Source organism: Prunus mume, linkage group LG6 (genome assembly GCF_029339155.1).
Source record: "Prunus mume cultivar Tortuosa linkage group LG6, ASM2933915v1, whole genome shotgun sequence".
Classification (NCBI taxonomy): Eukaryota; Viridiplantae; Streptophyta; class Magnoliopsida; order Rosales; family Rosaceae; genus Prunus; species Prunus mume.
The window spans coordinates 12,740,236-12,756,361 of NC_142703.1; the positions used below are offsets into that span (position 1 = coordinate 12,740,236).

At 37.4% G+C, this 16,126-nt stretch overlaps 2 protein-coding genes and 1 pseudogene across 3 annotated transcripts; 1 reads left to right on the forward strand and 2 right to left on the reverse strand.

The window, feature by feature from the left end:
* Positions 1–1,493: 1,493 nt before the first annotated feature.
* LOC103334855 (uncharacterized) lies at positions 1,494–5,432 on the reverse strand (annotated as a pseudogene). Its single transcript, XR_016128000.1, has 13 exons — positions 5,078–5,432; positions 4,932–4,998; positions 4,632–4,738; positions 4,435–4,503; positions 4,286–4,340; positions 3,984–4,031; positions 3,718–3,872; positions 3,212–3,450; positions 2,895–2,985; positions 2,482–2,610; positions 2,221–2,373; positions 1,919–2,013; positions 1,494–1,825 (listed from the first exon to the last, which is right to left on the reverse strand). The product of XR_016128000.1 is annotated as an uncharacterized LOC103334855 (transcript).
* Positions 5,433–6,307: 875 nt separating this feature from the next.
* Positions 6,308–8,461, forward strand: LOC103334854 (chaperone (DUF3353)). The gene is made up of 3 exons (XM_008237829.3): positions 6,308–6,765; positions 7,297–7,657; positions 8,137–8,461. Exons 1-3 carry the CDS (start codon positions 6,361–6,363, stop codon positions 8,310–8,312), a joined length of 942 nt encoding a protein of 313 aa, XP_008236051.1. The 5' UTR covers positions 6,308–6,360; the 3' UTR covers positions 8,313–8,461.
* A 1,064-nt stretch (positions 8,462–9,525) lies between these two features.
* LOC103334853 (protein ALTERED PHOSPHATE STARVATION RESPONSE 1-like) lies at positions 9,526–13,328 on the reverse strand. Its single transcript, XM_008237828.2, has 4 exons — positions 12,242–13,328; positions 11,073–11,299; positions 10,680–10,897; positions 9,526–10,587 (listed from the first exon to the last, which is right to left on the reverse strand). The coding sequence occupies exons 1-4, from the start codon at positions 13,182–13,184 to the stop codon at positions 9,750–9,752; spliced, it is 2,226 nt and encodes a 741-aa protein (XP_008236050.2). The 5' UTR covers positions 13,185–13,328; the 3' UTR covers positions 9,526–9,749.
* Positions 13,329–16,126: the final 2,798 nt, after the last annotated feature.

Genomic DNA, 16,126 nt, shown 5'->3' on the forward strand with positions numbered 1-16,126 from the left:
ACACAAAAAGGGCATGGTCCTTGTACTTGAATATAGATGTAAACACTCGACAATGTGGTGTGTTTTATGGTAAGTGCATATCATACTCAGCCTCTGAACTAAAATCTCAATGCTATAATATTCTTCATATGGTTTTATTGTCTAAAAGTGAGTACATCACATGCCATCTGGTTTTCGTCTCAGCAAGATATTGCACTTGTGCTGGATATTCATCCATGATTTGTGCGTTGGGAGATTGAGGGGTCTGGCAATGCCCCAGTTTTCAATTTAACAATATTGTAAGAAAAGCATTAAAACATGATGAAAAGGAAACAATTATGAGTTAGTGCAGGAAGGTAGCTCACAATCAAAATATACAAATAAGACTAAAAGACAAGAAGATAAAAACAGAACCAACCTGAAGATGATAATTCGATAGCGAAGTGCTTTAAAGAGAAGGCCTTTGTTTTGCCATCTACAATTCAAAACGTACCGTGGAAGGTAACAAATGGAACAGTAAGTAAATTGCAGAAAATAGTGTTGCAAGTTTGAAAGCAAATCTCCCACGTTGGAGGAAACAAAAGGTTGTAAATGCTTTATAAGCATGAAACCTTGACAAATCAAACAACGATTGGTGGCCTGATGGGCTTGGTAGTGAAGGCTACATATGATTGACTTCCTGAATTTCTCTTTTTTAATATTTAATTTAAGTATTAAAAAGCAAAACAACCTCTCCCGACGAAAACACCTTCTGCCGACAAAATTTCGTCGGGAAAACCTAATCCGGCAAATTTTGTCGGGAGAGGTTTTCTTAAAAAAATAAATATAATACCGTATCTTTAGGTCAATAAACTTGTTTAAAAAAAATTTTATTTTCAGTAATTGAATAATATCTTAGCCTGATTTAATTACTTTCATGGGTATTATGTTCTACCTATTATTTCTCTAGTGAATAATTTAGTATTTGTAGAGTATAGCCGAGCGGCTGTACCTTTAAAATATTCTATTTGTAGAGTATAGCCGCACGGTTATACTCTTTAAATATCTAATGGGTGTGTACCTTTTTGATTTTTAAATTATTTCTCCATGATTTTCCTTTGTCAATAAGATCAGTCTTGGAGCAATATCCATTTCGTTTAGGCCATTACCAAGGTATAGCTATTGTCTCCTTTTGATTTTTTTACTTTTCCAGAGTTATTACCTATATAAAGAATTTAGCATTTCCCCATTTAATACTCGTATTATACACGTGCGTATGTATTTTTCAATAATACTTTCATTTTCCGTATACGTCTTGAAGACTCGTTATAATGAAAGCAAATGTATAATACATGTATTGTACAAGTGAGACTCTGACGGTAGGACCATTTTGATACTAACTGGAAAGTTGGAGGACTATTGCAATGAAAATTTTAGTTGGAGGGCCAAAATGAGACTGGAGCAAAAGTTGGAGGACCAGTTCAGTCAATAACTCTTTAGACTAATAACTTAGCAACTACCATGACTTTCATGCATACCCCATAGGCCAATCAATTCAAACACTCAATTCATGAAATGATAAGGTTCATAACTGTGGATTTTATAAGATTTCTTTAATTCAATAGTAAGAATAGATACAAGGGCATAAAAATGCAGCAAAAAGAGAATCAAACAGACAAGTTCATTGGAGGAAATAACTAGACAATGGAAATTGTGCTGTGATCTCATTGAAGCTTCTGTTAAGGCTGCGAAGTGCTTGAATATGAGGTTCATCTTCCTCTACAGGTATGATTTTAGCAAAGCTTCCTTCTTCAAGATAGTCTACTGTGCGGTTGGCAGCTTCAAGTCCCGTGACATAAGATTTCTCCTGTGAAGGAAATGCAGCAAACCATATTTTCAGCTTTTCTGCATTTATCTTGATCCATGAAGATAAGAATAATGGTTAGTATGAATCTTTAACCTGTGACCATGAACCGTGTCGGGTTATAATCCAGTCTCCAGCCATGAACAAGTTCGGGAAAGATGTAGAGCCACGCATCATGTCCTTATATGAGCCTGTTAAGAGGGACACAACAGAGAAAAAGAAACTGGTGTTGTGAACAAAAGTATAATTTACCATCTGATAAAGTCATTCTTCCCTTAGTTCATTCTTACCACAGAAATGTGCCCCTTATAATACAGTTAGTTTACTTTAATGCCGTAGCTAAACAATCTGATTCATATAATAAGACAGGATATAGGTCATGCCATAAAAACTCTTACCAGGAAAGAAGTGAGTCAAGGAGTTTGGAAATCTGCCAATCTCCTTATCTGTCACAGTAGCATTTTGAAGTCCTTGATGCAGTTTGACAGGTAAGATGTCACCTTGGAAACAATTTGTTCATCCTTCAGCGGCAACAACTCATTGGCACGATACTGCTCATCAGACATTTGGGACAAACTAAAGATAAGATTTAATTTCTAAAGTAAATTGTGTGAATAATGACAAGATCAGAGAAGAAAGAAACACATGAAGATACTCACAAAATCAGCTTGTAACACTGTTACCGAACTATCTTTATATTCGTCATGGATTGCATTCAAATCAAAGAAAGTCCACACAAATGAATCATCAAATCCAGAGCAAGCATTACTTGCATTTGAAATGTTAACCTGGTTATGTGTGGAGTTTACAACACAGAATCAGCTCTGTCAAAACATAACTGGAAAAATACCCTTTTACTAGCATATTTAATTTATATAAATACTATCCAAATCAAAGTGGCTAACTAGTAAGGTAGATATTCTATATTTGAAAAACTAAAGCAAAGGAGAAAGCTCAGAAATAAGCAGCAGGCTAGATTTGGTGCGGCTCATAAAAATTTCATAAAATTACCCTTCCCACATAATATATAGAGAAGGAAGTGATGTTGAAATTGGACTTCCACTGAACTCACCTTCCTATCGAGCCAGAGCTTAACAGAGAGTACATCAATGCTAGCCAAGTTCAAAACCTTAAGAAACTCCTCCCTTGTACACAACACTGCACTATACAGAACTCAAGTACTGCCAATTAAGGTAGAATAGCAGCAATAGGGTCAATTGAAACTCTAAGATGCACAAAGATCTATTCGGATAAAATTATTGTTTAGGCTTTCATGTGGATGATAGTTAGAATGAATCTAGTTCTCACTGTACTTTTTAACATTATCACTCAATGACATTGGACATAAGACAGAATGAATTTTACATTCTGAAATTTGATAAACAATACCTATTTTCAATAAGTTTTTGAAGAGTGGAGATTCCAACAGCTAAGACAACAGCATCAGCATTATAAATTTCTTTCCCGCAAATTACTTCTGAAACACAACCTGTTTCCTCATTAATTAAGAAGTCTGTTACTCTTATACGCTTCTCGAATTTGCAGCCTTTAGCCGTCAAAGACTCAACCCAGGGCTTGAAAATCCTTTCTCTACTTGTTCCACGACACCAGACAATATCGAAATCTTTCTATACACATCAACAAAATTAGGATTTTAGTTGATAATAAGGAGAAAGGATGAAAACATAAGATATTTCTCAAAAGTGACAAATAAATGTACTTCAGGTTGAATGTACTTTAAGATTCTCGTTATGGGAACTTTGCACTGGTAAAATATATCTACTCTAGTATTTGGCAAAAGGAAGAGTTCGAGTGAACAGATATTTCACAGATGGTCTGTAAGAATCATGAGTAAAGATCCTTCTTACTCCAGAAAGTAATTCATTTAATCACACCTGGTGAGCAAGGATGTAAGACAACAAGCCCAGAGTTGCGGCAGCACTACATTGTTCTGCTGGAGCAAAGAGACCCACTTGAAGCAATGGCGATAAGACATTCTGATAAAGCCTTTCTGAGCAGCCAAACTGCTTAAAAAGCTCCCTTGCGGTAACTACCAGTTAAAACTCTTAATAAGACTTAAGTTTGAGTTTATCCATCACATGTAACAAATCATTATCCAAACGATGGAACTCCATAGAGCTCCTGACATATAGAGCCTTACTTGAATCATATTTTCTCCAGGCTGTATCCGTGTTGTCAAAATCAATCACTGTAAAGAAAAGACACAGATGTGTTGATATGTGCAGGATTTGTAAGATGTGATGTACTACAATTCAACAATTTCCTCCAACATTCGCTCACACAATCATAATTTGTGATCTATTTTTGCCTTTTCGAACAAAGAAACAATGGAATAACTGATTAACAGAACTCACTACAACTTCCTACAAGCTCCTTTGGCAAATAAATGTTCACTAATTAAGCATTTAAAATTAAATTCCACATTTTGGTAAAAGACTATACCTGCTGCCGTTAAGGGAAGCGTAGTTAATCTATCAACCAATGGAAGCTGAACAAACTGCACAGGATATAACCTATATTGATCAACACAAAGCTGCTAAATTTTTCCACTGGAATAAGAAATGAGACATAAGGGGGCAAGCAAATTAGACCTGTGGATAGAATAAGGTTCCCAGTGGAGTTGGCAATTGAGGAAGGTCTTGAAATACTGGAAATTCAACCTGCAGAATGTTCCTGCCTCCCTATTAACACATTCCAAATCCTCTAACGCAATTTCAACAGGAACAAGAAACTAACCAGGAAGCCGTGTTTGAACACAGAAACCAAAAGCAAGATGTCAATTGATTACCTCCAATCCCTCTGCTGAATATTGTGCAAATTTTGTCCAGTTAGTGAATGGTTTGATACCCAGCTCATCAACAAGGTTGAAAATGTTCTGGTAGGGATACCAATAACCTACAAAACATAGCAGAATTCAACTATGTGAACTTTTCTACTTGCCATAAAAATCCTTACTTTGGGCTTCTCAAAAATCAAAAAGGGTGTGTAAAAAACCAATCTTATAAATCAAATATGAAATAAAAAGAACTCAATCAGCAAAATCCATTTTCCAAAATCGAAAATCCAAGGCAAAATATTGATTGGTTACCTCGGATACCAACTTCTTCAAGTCCACCCAAGTCATTACCACTTTCAAGAACAGTGACATCAAAACCCTGCAAATAAATACCAAATTAGACACTCAAATTTCACCCACTTAAACATGAAGCAGAGAGAGAGAGAGAGAGATTGGACCTGGTTACAGAGGTGGTGAGCAGCGCCAAGGCCAGCCCAGCCAGAGCCAACAACGACAACCTTCTTCTTTTCCTTCTTGTTTGAGCTTCCATTGGCGGCTGCATGGTCTTGTTCAGCATAAGCTCTGCAACGAAACCCATTTCGGCTTCTGCTAGAGAAACCCGGCGTGGTTGGTGGGAACGTCAGAGTGAGCCTCCAACAACAAGCCAACGACATCGTTTCCAAATTGAGTTCCCACCTTTTGGGTAACTAACGACAACGATTAACGATTAGCATGTCTTTCTGCTTTCTTTTTTCGGCTCTGGCCATAAGCGTGCCAAGTAACACGTTTATGGCTCGTGGGTTGTGCGGAGTTCTGCAACCGATATCCAGGAAACAATGTGTGGCGCCAAAACCCGCTAACTTGGACGGGACCCACACGACAAAGAAGAACAAAGATTAAACTAAACCAAGTCTTTTTTTTTTCTTTTTTTTTTTCTGTCTGTGGGTAAATCACTAAACCAACCAAGTTTATAAGTTTGAAGCTGAAACTATAAAGCTATCAAGAACAACGATGAAAAGTAAGCTAGGGATTATGCAAATATGATTAAACAAATTGGGCGTAGGGGTCACAATCTGTGTTAATGAATCGTGTTCGTATCATGTTATTTCGAGTTTTTTCTTTCAAATACTATAATTTCTAACCTGATTTGTTTAATGAATTATGTAGAATGATTGAACACTAACCCATCTCGTCTAGTTGTAAGGAAAAATAAACAATCAGCGACAATGATTGCATTGCACACATATCATGCACACATAGAAGTGACTTGAAATGAGGAAATGAGAGTGTATTAACCAAAAGTATAATACAAGTAGTTATCGTATATTATGAGTGTTTTTTAAATTTATTATTAAAGATTAAAATGTTTACGAGTTTTAACTTAAGTGACATAAGATGTGTGAGATGAACTTATCACTAAAATTATGTAAAGGATAGAAAATGTAAACTTCCATCTTATATTATGGCTCTCTTCTCTTTCTTTGATAATTAACATACGTCTCTCTGTAGATCATACAAACTCTTAAAAGAGGGGTAACTTTCTTTTCAGCGTTAAAATAATTACAAAGTTCCAATTTCCATGTTGATTAAAAGAAATATAGATCAAAGGCAATAATGATACAAATTATTGATTGGTCATCCTTTAAATCCGATAACATGTCGATCAACGGTCCACAATTTTAGATGACCGCAAAGACGCAGCCAAACGCAACATTCTAAACCAAACTGTTTGTTTGGTTTTATGACCAAAGCCCCATATCGCCACGCACGTTTCGCATCAAATCCAGCCTCACATTTCTCCGAACACATGGCAGCCACTCTCTCGGTCCGGCCCAACCGCCTCTCCGCCGGTTCATCCTTCCCTCGGCCACCTGTTCGACGGCCAGTTCCGGCCCGCCTCCGAAAACCCGACGTGCAATTCGAGCCCTGGAGAGGCTCTATCGTCCCCTCCAACCGCACATTAGCCTGGGCCGCCACTCTTGTCCAAGCCGGCTCCAGAGCCGATGACTCGGCGCCGTTCGAGATGTCGGTGGAGAACGCCCTGAAGCTCCTCGGCGTATCAGACGGCGCGTCGTTCGATGAAATTCTTCGCGCCAAGAACTCGATTGTCGATGCTTGTAAAGATGACCAGGAGGCGATTGCGCAGGTTGCTATATCTCCTCATTTTCCATTCAACTTCAAAAAAAAATTTCGACTTTCTGAAATTTATGTCAATCACTTTGTATGATTTGTCTGGGTTTCTACAAATCAAAGTGGGTTGAAGTTGAACTAATCAATTCCTGCAAAATTGGAGAGATTTGAGTTTTTAATGTGGAACTTATTGAATAATGTTTAAGTTTAGCCACTCTAGCTCTTTCTTTCTTTTTTAAGTCAATTCACTCTAGCTCTAGTGCACGTAAATTTGAGCATATTAATTAGTAAGTTTCGTATTAATATGTTATTTTAAATGCTTAGAATTTGTAGAGTGAATAGTTTCATTTGTTTTACTCGTTTATTTGATATAATATTTGATTTTAGGACCATTGCAAATGAGTATATTTAATGCTTGCAAACAAGCTATGAATGATGGTATTTTTTTGGTAAATATCACAAGCATATATTCTGGTGGTCACTAGTTTTGGTTTGGCATTTTGTACCCTAATTATGATTTCCTTATCACTAATGTTAATTAGTTTAGGTTGAGGCTGCATACGACATGTTACTTATGAGAAGCTTGACTCAGCGACGAGCGGGGAAAGTTGTGAATAGTAGCGTTCGTTATGCTGATGTTAAGCCGGTGAGTGCTCCTGGAATTGGATCAGTGCCTCAGTGGTTGCAAGCTAATGTGAAGAATCCACCCATTGCAGTTGAAACACCCTCAACTAGTGATCTGGGCGTACAAGCTGGTGTATACGGAGCTTTGATGGCCTTAACTTATGTCAATGGAGCTTCCAGTTCCTCTGTGGGGCCATATGGAGGGGCTGATGTTCCTGGACTGATCCTGGCCGGTAGCTTTGGAGCTTCCTTGTACTTCATGACCAAAAAGAATATTAAGTTAGGTATGTAATTTTCTTCGGTACAGTATTAAGTTAGGTATGTAGTTTTCTTCGGTACAGACTTCTCTTTATTACTGCTTATTAGATTGTAAGGCATTGGAGAATACTATTTTCTGTGTGATAGTCTCATAATCATGAATGGAAATCTAGGATTTGTTTATTTAGGTAGGTTATCTACCTTCAACTTTGATAATGATGGATCCAATGTGTCCCTAACTTTTGCATAAGAAAGTGGTTGGAAAGTAGTGATCTCTTGTTAACAAAAGAGTATTTCTCACCTGCCATTTCGGCATTTGAGCTGGATATCTGCATTCTTTAAATATGGTACACTGAATCTAAAGAACATAATTGCATTGGGTTATTGAAAATGAAAAAGAGGGAAATTCCTGTACTTCATGCTCCTTAGTTTGTGTGTGTGTTTTTTTTCTAATCTGATCTTTGGCATTTAGTACTTTGGAGTGATTTTCTGTTCGTGTTTGCAGGGAAGGCGACTATCATAACCATAGGGGGGCTTGTTGCTGGTGCTGTGGTGGGCTCAGCAGTAGAGAATTTTCTGCAGGTAGACATTGTTCCATTTCTTGGCATCCATTCTCCGGCTGCTGTAGTAAGCGAATTTATAATTTTTTTGCAATTAGTGGTCTCCCTATATTTAAGGTAAAGGAGCATTGTACCCACGACTTATATGTGAAATCTGTAATTATTCGTTGGCATGATCATACCCATGCTTTTTTTTCAAGGATGTGTATCATTACATGTACAAAACTAACAATAGAAAGTAGTGGAACTTATCGTTCACTTACTCGCTCACACTCTCTTTCTCTCTCTCTTTCCCTTACCTGTTTCTCCTTCATCCTTTTCCTCTATTCTATTCGGATCCAGGAGTTGCTATTTCCAACCCTTCGGGGTTTAACAACTTTATTTCTATGTTATTTTGTATCCTTAGGTCCCTACTTTTTGGAGTTCATGAGTTGAAAGCTCTAAATGTGGTTTCCGAACTCCCATTCACCAACTCATAAGATCAGATTTAGCTTCCAATTCTCCTGCCAAGCACTTGTTATGTACCTGTATGAGCCTTTGTCGATTCCATCTAACCAGAATGCTAATGGCACTCCATAGACATTGTGATAAACCTGAGTTCCCTAAAATCTACTCTTGTAAAAAGTCATTCGCTTATACTGAGTGTTGGAACAAAAGGATGGTGATAGAAGGTAGTGTGTTGATTGCTTGGTAGATCTCTGAGCTTGACGTCTGTGGCCACCAAGGGAACTCGTGGCTGAATCGAAACCCAAGGAATTGAAGCCCATGGGCCCTTGGTGGAGTAGAATCGTGGGACAAGTTTGATTGATTGGCTTTTAGTGGGTTGTTTATCGAGTTAGGCAACTGTAATTCTACAAAATGAATAATTTTTATAATTTTTATTGTCAAACTTGGAGCCATGAATAGGACGGGGAAGATATTTGAGTTGTAATAACCAATCTTGAGGAGCATGAAAAGATGCGTAGGCGTAGGCAGCTCCATCTTTTTGTCCAATTTTGCACGATATGCTTTTGCTTTTCCAGTGGGAATGATGGCCACAGCCCTTGAATTCACATATGACGACAAGTCAGTGCCTTTCTGAAATTCTTACAAGAGTGCTGAGGTACGTTGTTCGGATGCGGGTGGATGGTTTCTGACAAGTAGATGCATCATGCATGTGGGTTTAACAAGGGGAATCACGTTCCTTCTGTTTAAACCTCCACAACCATGATGCAATTTTGATGTTCTAGAAGTCAAAACTGTATATTTTGAAACTCACATGCATCGGCCCTAAATCAGTCACACGCCACAACCAACCGAGGTGATGCAATTTTAATGTGCTCAGGAGTCAGAACTGTATGAAACCATGGAGAAAGTTCTGTTCATTTGGAAACAAAGAAGTCTACCACGAGAGTTGCAGATACCAATCATAACAACTAATTATAGCAACATTTAACAATTCGTTGCTACAATACAAGACCACCCCAAAAACTTAAAATAATTGTGTCTCAGCGAGCGGCTTTGACACAATATATATACAAATACAATCCACAGTTCCAAATTCTCAAAAGCCCATATGTCACCTGCTGCTATTTTCTTCATGCTTTGTGCCTTCTATATACGCTGGGTTCCCAACTTTTTCTGCATTTTCACTGCAAGTAACTAGTTCATTGTACATTTTTTGAGAAGCCTTGGAGAACTCGGACAAGGACTCAAAAACTGCACAAAAGCCAGTTTGAAATCCTTTCAATGTGATCCTTTGAGTTTCTTTCATGTAATTTTGGTGTTTTTCCCTCTCCACATCCAGCTTTCTTCTGAACACGTCTAGCTGCTCCTTCTTCTCTGTCAAGGACTCACTCTGTCGTTCCATATCTGACTCGCATTTGTGTTCTGTAAGATTTGGCTCAAGAAGCCTGCTCTCTGTCTTCTGGAATGATAGAATTCTCCGGTCGAGCTCTTTTGCTAGGCTGTCAACTTTCCTTTTTTGTTGCTGTTCTTCCCCTTGCTGAAGAGACAGAGCCCTCACGTCCTTTGCGAAGCTTTTCAAGGCAATGGTGACTGCCCTATCCGGTAATTTATCCACAGAAACCAACCAATCACGGCAAATCACAAGCAATGGTGGACCATTGACCCCATATGGCACAGCTGAACTGCTCCTAGAGTAGAATTCCTCTTTAGGGACCACGAACTTGGTCAGCCAACCATGGAGAGTTTCGACGTATGCTTTTTGTGCTGCAACATACTCCTTAAAGCATTCATGCCAATTCTGAAGCTCGACCTGAAGCTGAAGTGTTGCTCGCCTGTGAGAGTTGTTGCTGAACTTTCCATACGTGGAGCCGGTAAAAGATTTCACATCAAAAAGAATCTTGTTTTGGGTTTCATGACATTCCAACATAATTTTCCAGGTGCGCATTAAGCTGCACAAGATACAAGGAAAATGAAAACTGATGAAACTCAGAGTGAAAGTAATTTGGAGGACTGCTTAAGTTCTATCTGTTAACTTCCATACCCTTTCAACAACTCAACAATTTGGGGCTGCAGTTCTTCATCTCTCAGTATCTGGATTCTCTTGGAGATTGACTCAGCACTCCGAATTGCAACCAGGATCCTAGCATATAAATCTTTTACTGCAGCTCGAGTTTTGTCCATGGCGTCATCATCTCCTATATCCTGGTGCTTAAGTCGTGAGCATTTTCTCTCATATAGTTTCCGTGTGATATCTCCAGCCTAAAGGCAATGTAAATGTCAAATACTCAGACCACATTAGTAAAAATAACAAATTAGTTTAAGTGTTTGTGTTCTCCGTTCTTTGCTTGCAACTCAAGTTTATAGCTTGGTGAAAAGGAAACATGTGCTGGGTTAGTCAGACTCAGGGAGACTGTTTTCAGCAAAAACAGCTTACCTTAACTTCTTCATAGAGCTTCTTTTCCCAAGCATATAACCTTCCTAGAGTAAGCGCATGACTTCCTGAATCCATTCCTCCATAATCATCAAAAAGATCATTCTTAAATTCTGTCCATGTTGAAGAACTCTTGGAGCTAGACGATACGAGACTCTTACATGATGAAAGCTTGGATGATGACGTCGATTGATGCCATGCTATAGCTTGAATTAGCTTTGTTGAGTTCTCTGAATTAAAATAGGATCAGTGAAGAACTATAAATGTTATATGGAGATGGAAATAGAGTAAGAGACCAATAACATCAAAACAGATAGAGAGCATTAAAAGTGATTATTAGACCTCTCATTTGAAAAAGAAGATGATCTACATTTGCAAGAATATTCCAACCTTTTGAGAAAAGAAAATGAAACTGAGGTCCACCAAACCATATCCTTGTTTAGTCTGGAACAATTTGGAAATAGGACTTGGGTATATATGTAAAAACCAAGTCACGGAAAAAGTTTAAACAGAACAATACATTCTCTGTTAAACAAACATAAAAACTAAATGAGCCCCACCATTGATATTTTCAGAAGATAGTGGAATAACTAAAAGGGTAGTTGGAAGCAAATGGGAATTGTTTAGGCATTCTCTCTATTAGTTCAATAACGTTGAAAGAAATCTAGGCAGCTACAAACAGATCAACAAAGTGAATGCATAATGCAGATCATTCAGACAAAAATTTGGAGAAAAATGTAAACTTCATGAAGAAAAGAAAGCCCCTACATATTTGCTTCTATCAAATTTTAAAAGAAAATAATGCCCGAAAGGAAAAACTAAGAATTTGAGGAAAAAGTTTGCACAAACAAATGAAACCAAGACTCATGTAGGACCAGAATAAGAACAAATATCTTTATCGTCTGAAATCAAAATTTCAGCCCACAAACAGGGCACATGCAAAGTAATACGAGAAGACAAAAGAAATACACAGAAGGGTCAAGATCCAAAACAACAAATTAATTATGCCATCCATATTTATCACCAAACACTCCGCAGATCAGCTTAAAATTGTGCTGTAACAGACAACAGAACTCATGCATAGTTCATACAGAAAGGGAATTCATCCTATAAAAATGGCATTAAAAAAATGCGGTTAAATTTCAAGTTTTGAAAAGAAAACAAAGACCTACCTTTTATTTCCTCCAAACCAGACTGCAATTGCACTTTGTTGGCCTCCAACATCCTAGACACATCTTTTGCAGAATCACAAGCCCTAGTAAAAAGGTCAACAATGTCCCTCAATGCTTCTAATAGCTCCCTTCCTTCAGCTGGTGTCTCAACAACAGCAAGTCCTTTATGCTCTCCATGGCTCACATTAGCTTCATCAACTACCTTCACCACCTCACCTGCACTTTCTTGCTCTGCATCAACATTTTCTTCTACCACCATTACCTTCTTTTCTTGCTCTTTTTCTCTATCCCCTTCCTTTTCTAGCTCAGGAACCCCTTCCTTTTCTAGCTCAGGAACCCCTTCCTCTTCTAGCTCTGGTATCCCTTCCTCTTCCCTCACCACCCTCAAATCATCTTCAGAGCTCCGCCTGTAACTGCTTATAATCTCCGGTCTCACGGCGTCAAAAGGGTTAAAGAAATCCCACCCAAAATCTCTCTGAGGAGATGGCATTGATGGTTGCATTTGCATATAAAAGTACCCACAAGCCTGTTCTTCTCTCTCCTCTGCTTTTTCTTCTTTTACTTCTTCTTCTTCCTCCTCTCTCTCTTCCTCAGAGTACTCTGAGGATGTTGAAGAAGCACATGAAGCACAGGTAATGGCTTCATGGGTTGACTCAGATGGCCTTTGCTGAAGGAACATTGGGTTGGTTATCACATTTTCAGTGATTGGAGGAGGAGGTGAATGTGGTGAAAATGTGATGAGGAAAGGTGAAGGAGGAGAAGAGTAGCCTGCAACAAAGAGGTCTACGGCTGCAGCTACTGCATATAAAGCATGACAATACTTACAATGTGCCTCTGCAAGAGCACATCTTTTCTCCACTGCTAACTTCAGCTGGCGTTTCCTCTCTCGACAGATGGTTACTACTCCTTCTTCCTCTAGCTTAGAGGCAACACATCCCCCCATCACTTCTCTTGTTAAAGTTGGAAGCTTTTCTCACTACAATAGCTCTTGAGGGGCTTGAGGCTGCTTTTAGGAGATAAAAATGGGTTAAAGTGAGAAAGGTGGTTTTTTGGAGGAATCTGTGTATTTTCTTGTGATAAAAAGGAGGTGGGGTTTTGCCCAAATGGAGAATGTGCTTGCCTTAACTGGGGTTTTATAGAAATAAAGTTAAAAATATAGCTTTTGTAGAAGTTTCAGAGCAACCCATCTCTTTAAGCAAGAAATGCAGCTCTCTAAAAGCCATAACCCAGTTCATCTCTTAGCACAGTGCCTTGATCACAGCCTCTCACACAAACACAGAGAGAGAGAGAGAATGCACAGATGTATGCTGCAGCAGAGTGCCTTATTTTATTTTATTTTGTGCTTTGGGAAGAAAATACTTTTCTGCTTAAAAGCACCGTTCAACAGACAGGTTTCTCCTTTCTAGGAGAGATTTTTATCTCATCCAGTCCTCTTAACCAGTTAACCTTAACCCACTCACGATTAGTTAACCACATGTATGCACAGAGAGAGAGAGAGAGAGAGAGAGAGCAAGTAGATGACAGAGTAAATGCCAGGCAGAACCCTAGGAGGGAAAGAAGGTAGGGGCTCGAGAAAGAGAGAGAGAGAGAGAGAGAGAGCTAGAGAGTGTTCCTGTCTTTTATTTGGTAATTTGAGCTCAATTAGTTGGCAACTTGGCATTGCATATGTCAACAGTAAACCCATGCAGCCATTTTTTCTATTTCTTCACAGGACTTGGGGCAACTTCACAAGACCTTAATAATAACTAAATTAAAGAAAAATAAAAAGTTTGGAACAATTAAACACTTGTATAAAATAGAATATTGATGTTTTGTTATTTTCGGTCAATAACAGCATATTATAAGTGATAATTATTCTACGTAACAGTCTGTATTTAACTGAAAATAGCAAAACAATGTTATACATATTTCACACAAATTTTTCTGATAATAAACCCATTCAGCCAGCCACTCTTTCTTTTTCTCCCACAAGACCTTAACTAAATAAATAATTAAATCAAAGAAAAATAAAAAAGTTTACAACAATTAAACATTGAGGTTTTAGAAGGATGACAAACACACACACCCCTAGAGCTAGAGTGGCAGGCTGGTGAGTTAAAAGAGGAGTCAAACTCAGTAAATAAATGGTAAAGGGGTGGTCACCACTGCAGAAACCAGAGGTCTCTTTGTCTTTTCTTGGGTATCCTTGTTGTTTTCTATCTGATTTTATAATATAAAAAGGGACATGTCATCATAAATTCTAATTTGTTCAGAAAGCTAGAGAGAGTTTGGAAGAGTGAATGGGAACTTGAGAGTTTCTTTTCTTCTTATTATCAAGTTTACCTAAAATGATAGTGCCTGAAGTTTTCATATTTAAAGTTTTCATTAAAGCTAAACAAAAGTTGATATTCATGCTGGTCTAGCCTTGCAAAACAATAATAACAGGTTTTTTTTTTTCGAAGTTGAAAAATTGCATTTATAATTAAGGCCGTCAAGTTAAACGCAAGGCCAATACAAATACAATAACCTACGAATACAAACATACTAACCAATCAACATGACAGTATTCTATTCCCATTCTTCATACAAATTTGAAACAATTAAATATTGTTTAAAACAGTTAATATGAAAATAACCTAAAAACAATGAAAGAAGCTCATTAATTGGTCGTTGAAATAGACATTTCCATTGGTACGAACAGAACCTCCCTAAATTAACAGTCAAGCATGGGGTTTTACTGTCGCGAAAAGTCTCAACTGTCATTGTCTTTCCCATAGAGAAAAATCTATCCCTTCGAAATTGTCTACCCAACAAGTGAAATCCATGGAAATGGCACTTGGATTTTGCAAGAATTTGAAGTTCTCTGGTGTGAGAGTGACATAAAGCAAAAAGAAGTTTTCTGTTTGTCCATTTGGGAACCAGGCGCGTGGTACCATTGTGCAATGAGTACCTCTGCTAGATCTGATTTGAGTTCCATATGAACTTTGCAGGTCATTAACTTCATATGCTTTCTTCAAAATTTATAAATAAATGTGTTAAGGATGACTACTTAGGGTGCACTAGGGCAAAACATGATAAGGACTTACAATTTCTCATCTGCATATGATTGTTCTAAGTACAACTTAAGCAAATGAGGTAAACAATTATTAGTTTTCAACGTGTTAGTTTCGAAATTAATTTCATACGCGTCATAATTATCAGCTACATGTACATATACGAACATCTAAAACAAAGTTAAATAGCAAAGGACTCACTAATACAGTGGTTTGGAATAATTGCTCCTTCAGACAAGGTCCTGGATTCAAATCATAGCATATATATAGTGTGTGTAAGTTTAGTATATTATTACCCCTCTCAATATAAAAGATTCTTTAAAAAAAGGTTAAATAGGGATTCGATTATTAGTACTGCATATATATCAAAATAGCAATAATACTTACAAACATGAATTACCACTTAATTATGTTTATAATTTATACTACATTGTCAATTTGTTATTAACCCTTTGTTTAGATGAAGGTATTGAAAATTACACAAAATTCTAAAATGAAGGAATTTATATTTCCATCATTTCAATTTCTGGCAATTAAAAAATTTAGTGTTTGGATTTATGTAGAACGAATTTTGTAAATGATACTATGGAAATTGTTGAATGAAGCTTATTTTGGTGGAAATTAAACTCGGAAATTTGATGTTCCAATTTCCACAATTTTTCATACGCGTCATTTAATAAATTCTAAGTTTAAGTTGCCAAACAAAGAAATTGTCAATTTCTCTTCTTAAATTTCCTATTTTTAACTAAATTTCGAATTATTTTTTCTCATCCAAAACGAAGAGTAATAGTTTCATCATAACATTTGACTGCGTGGTATTATAAAAAGAATTGGAGAGGCATGTGAGAATGAC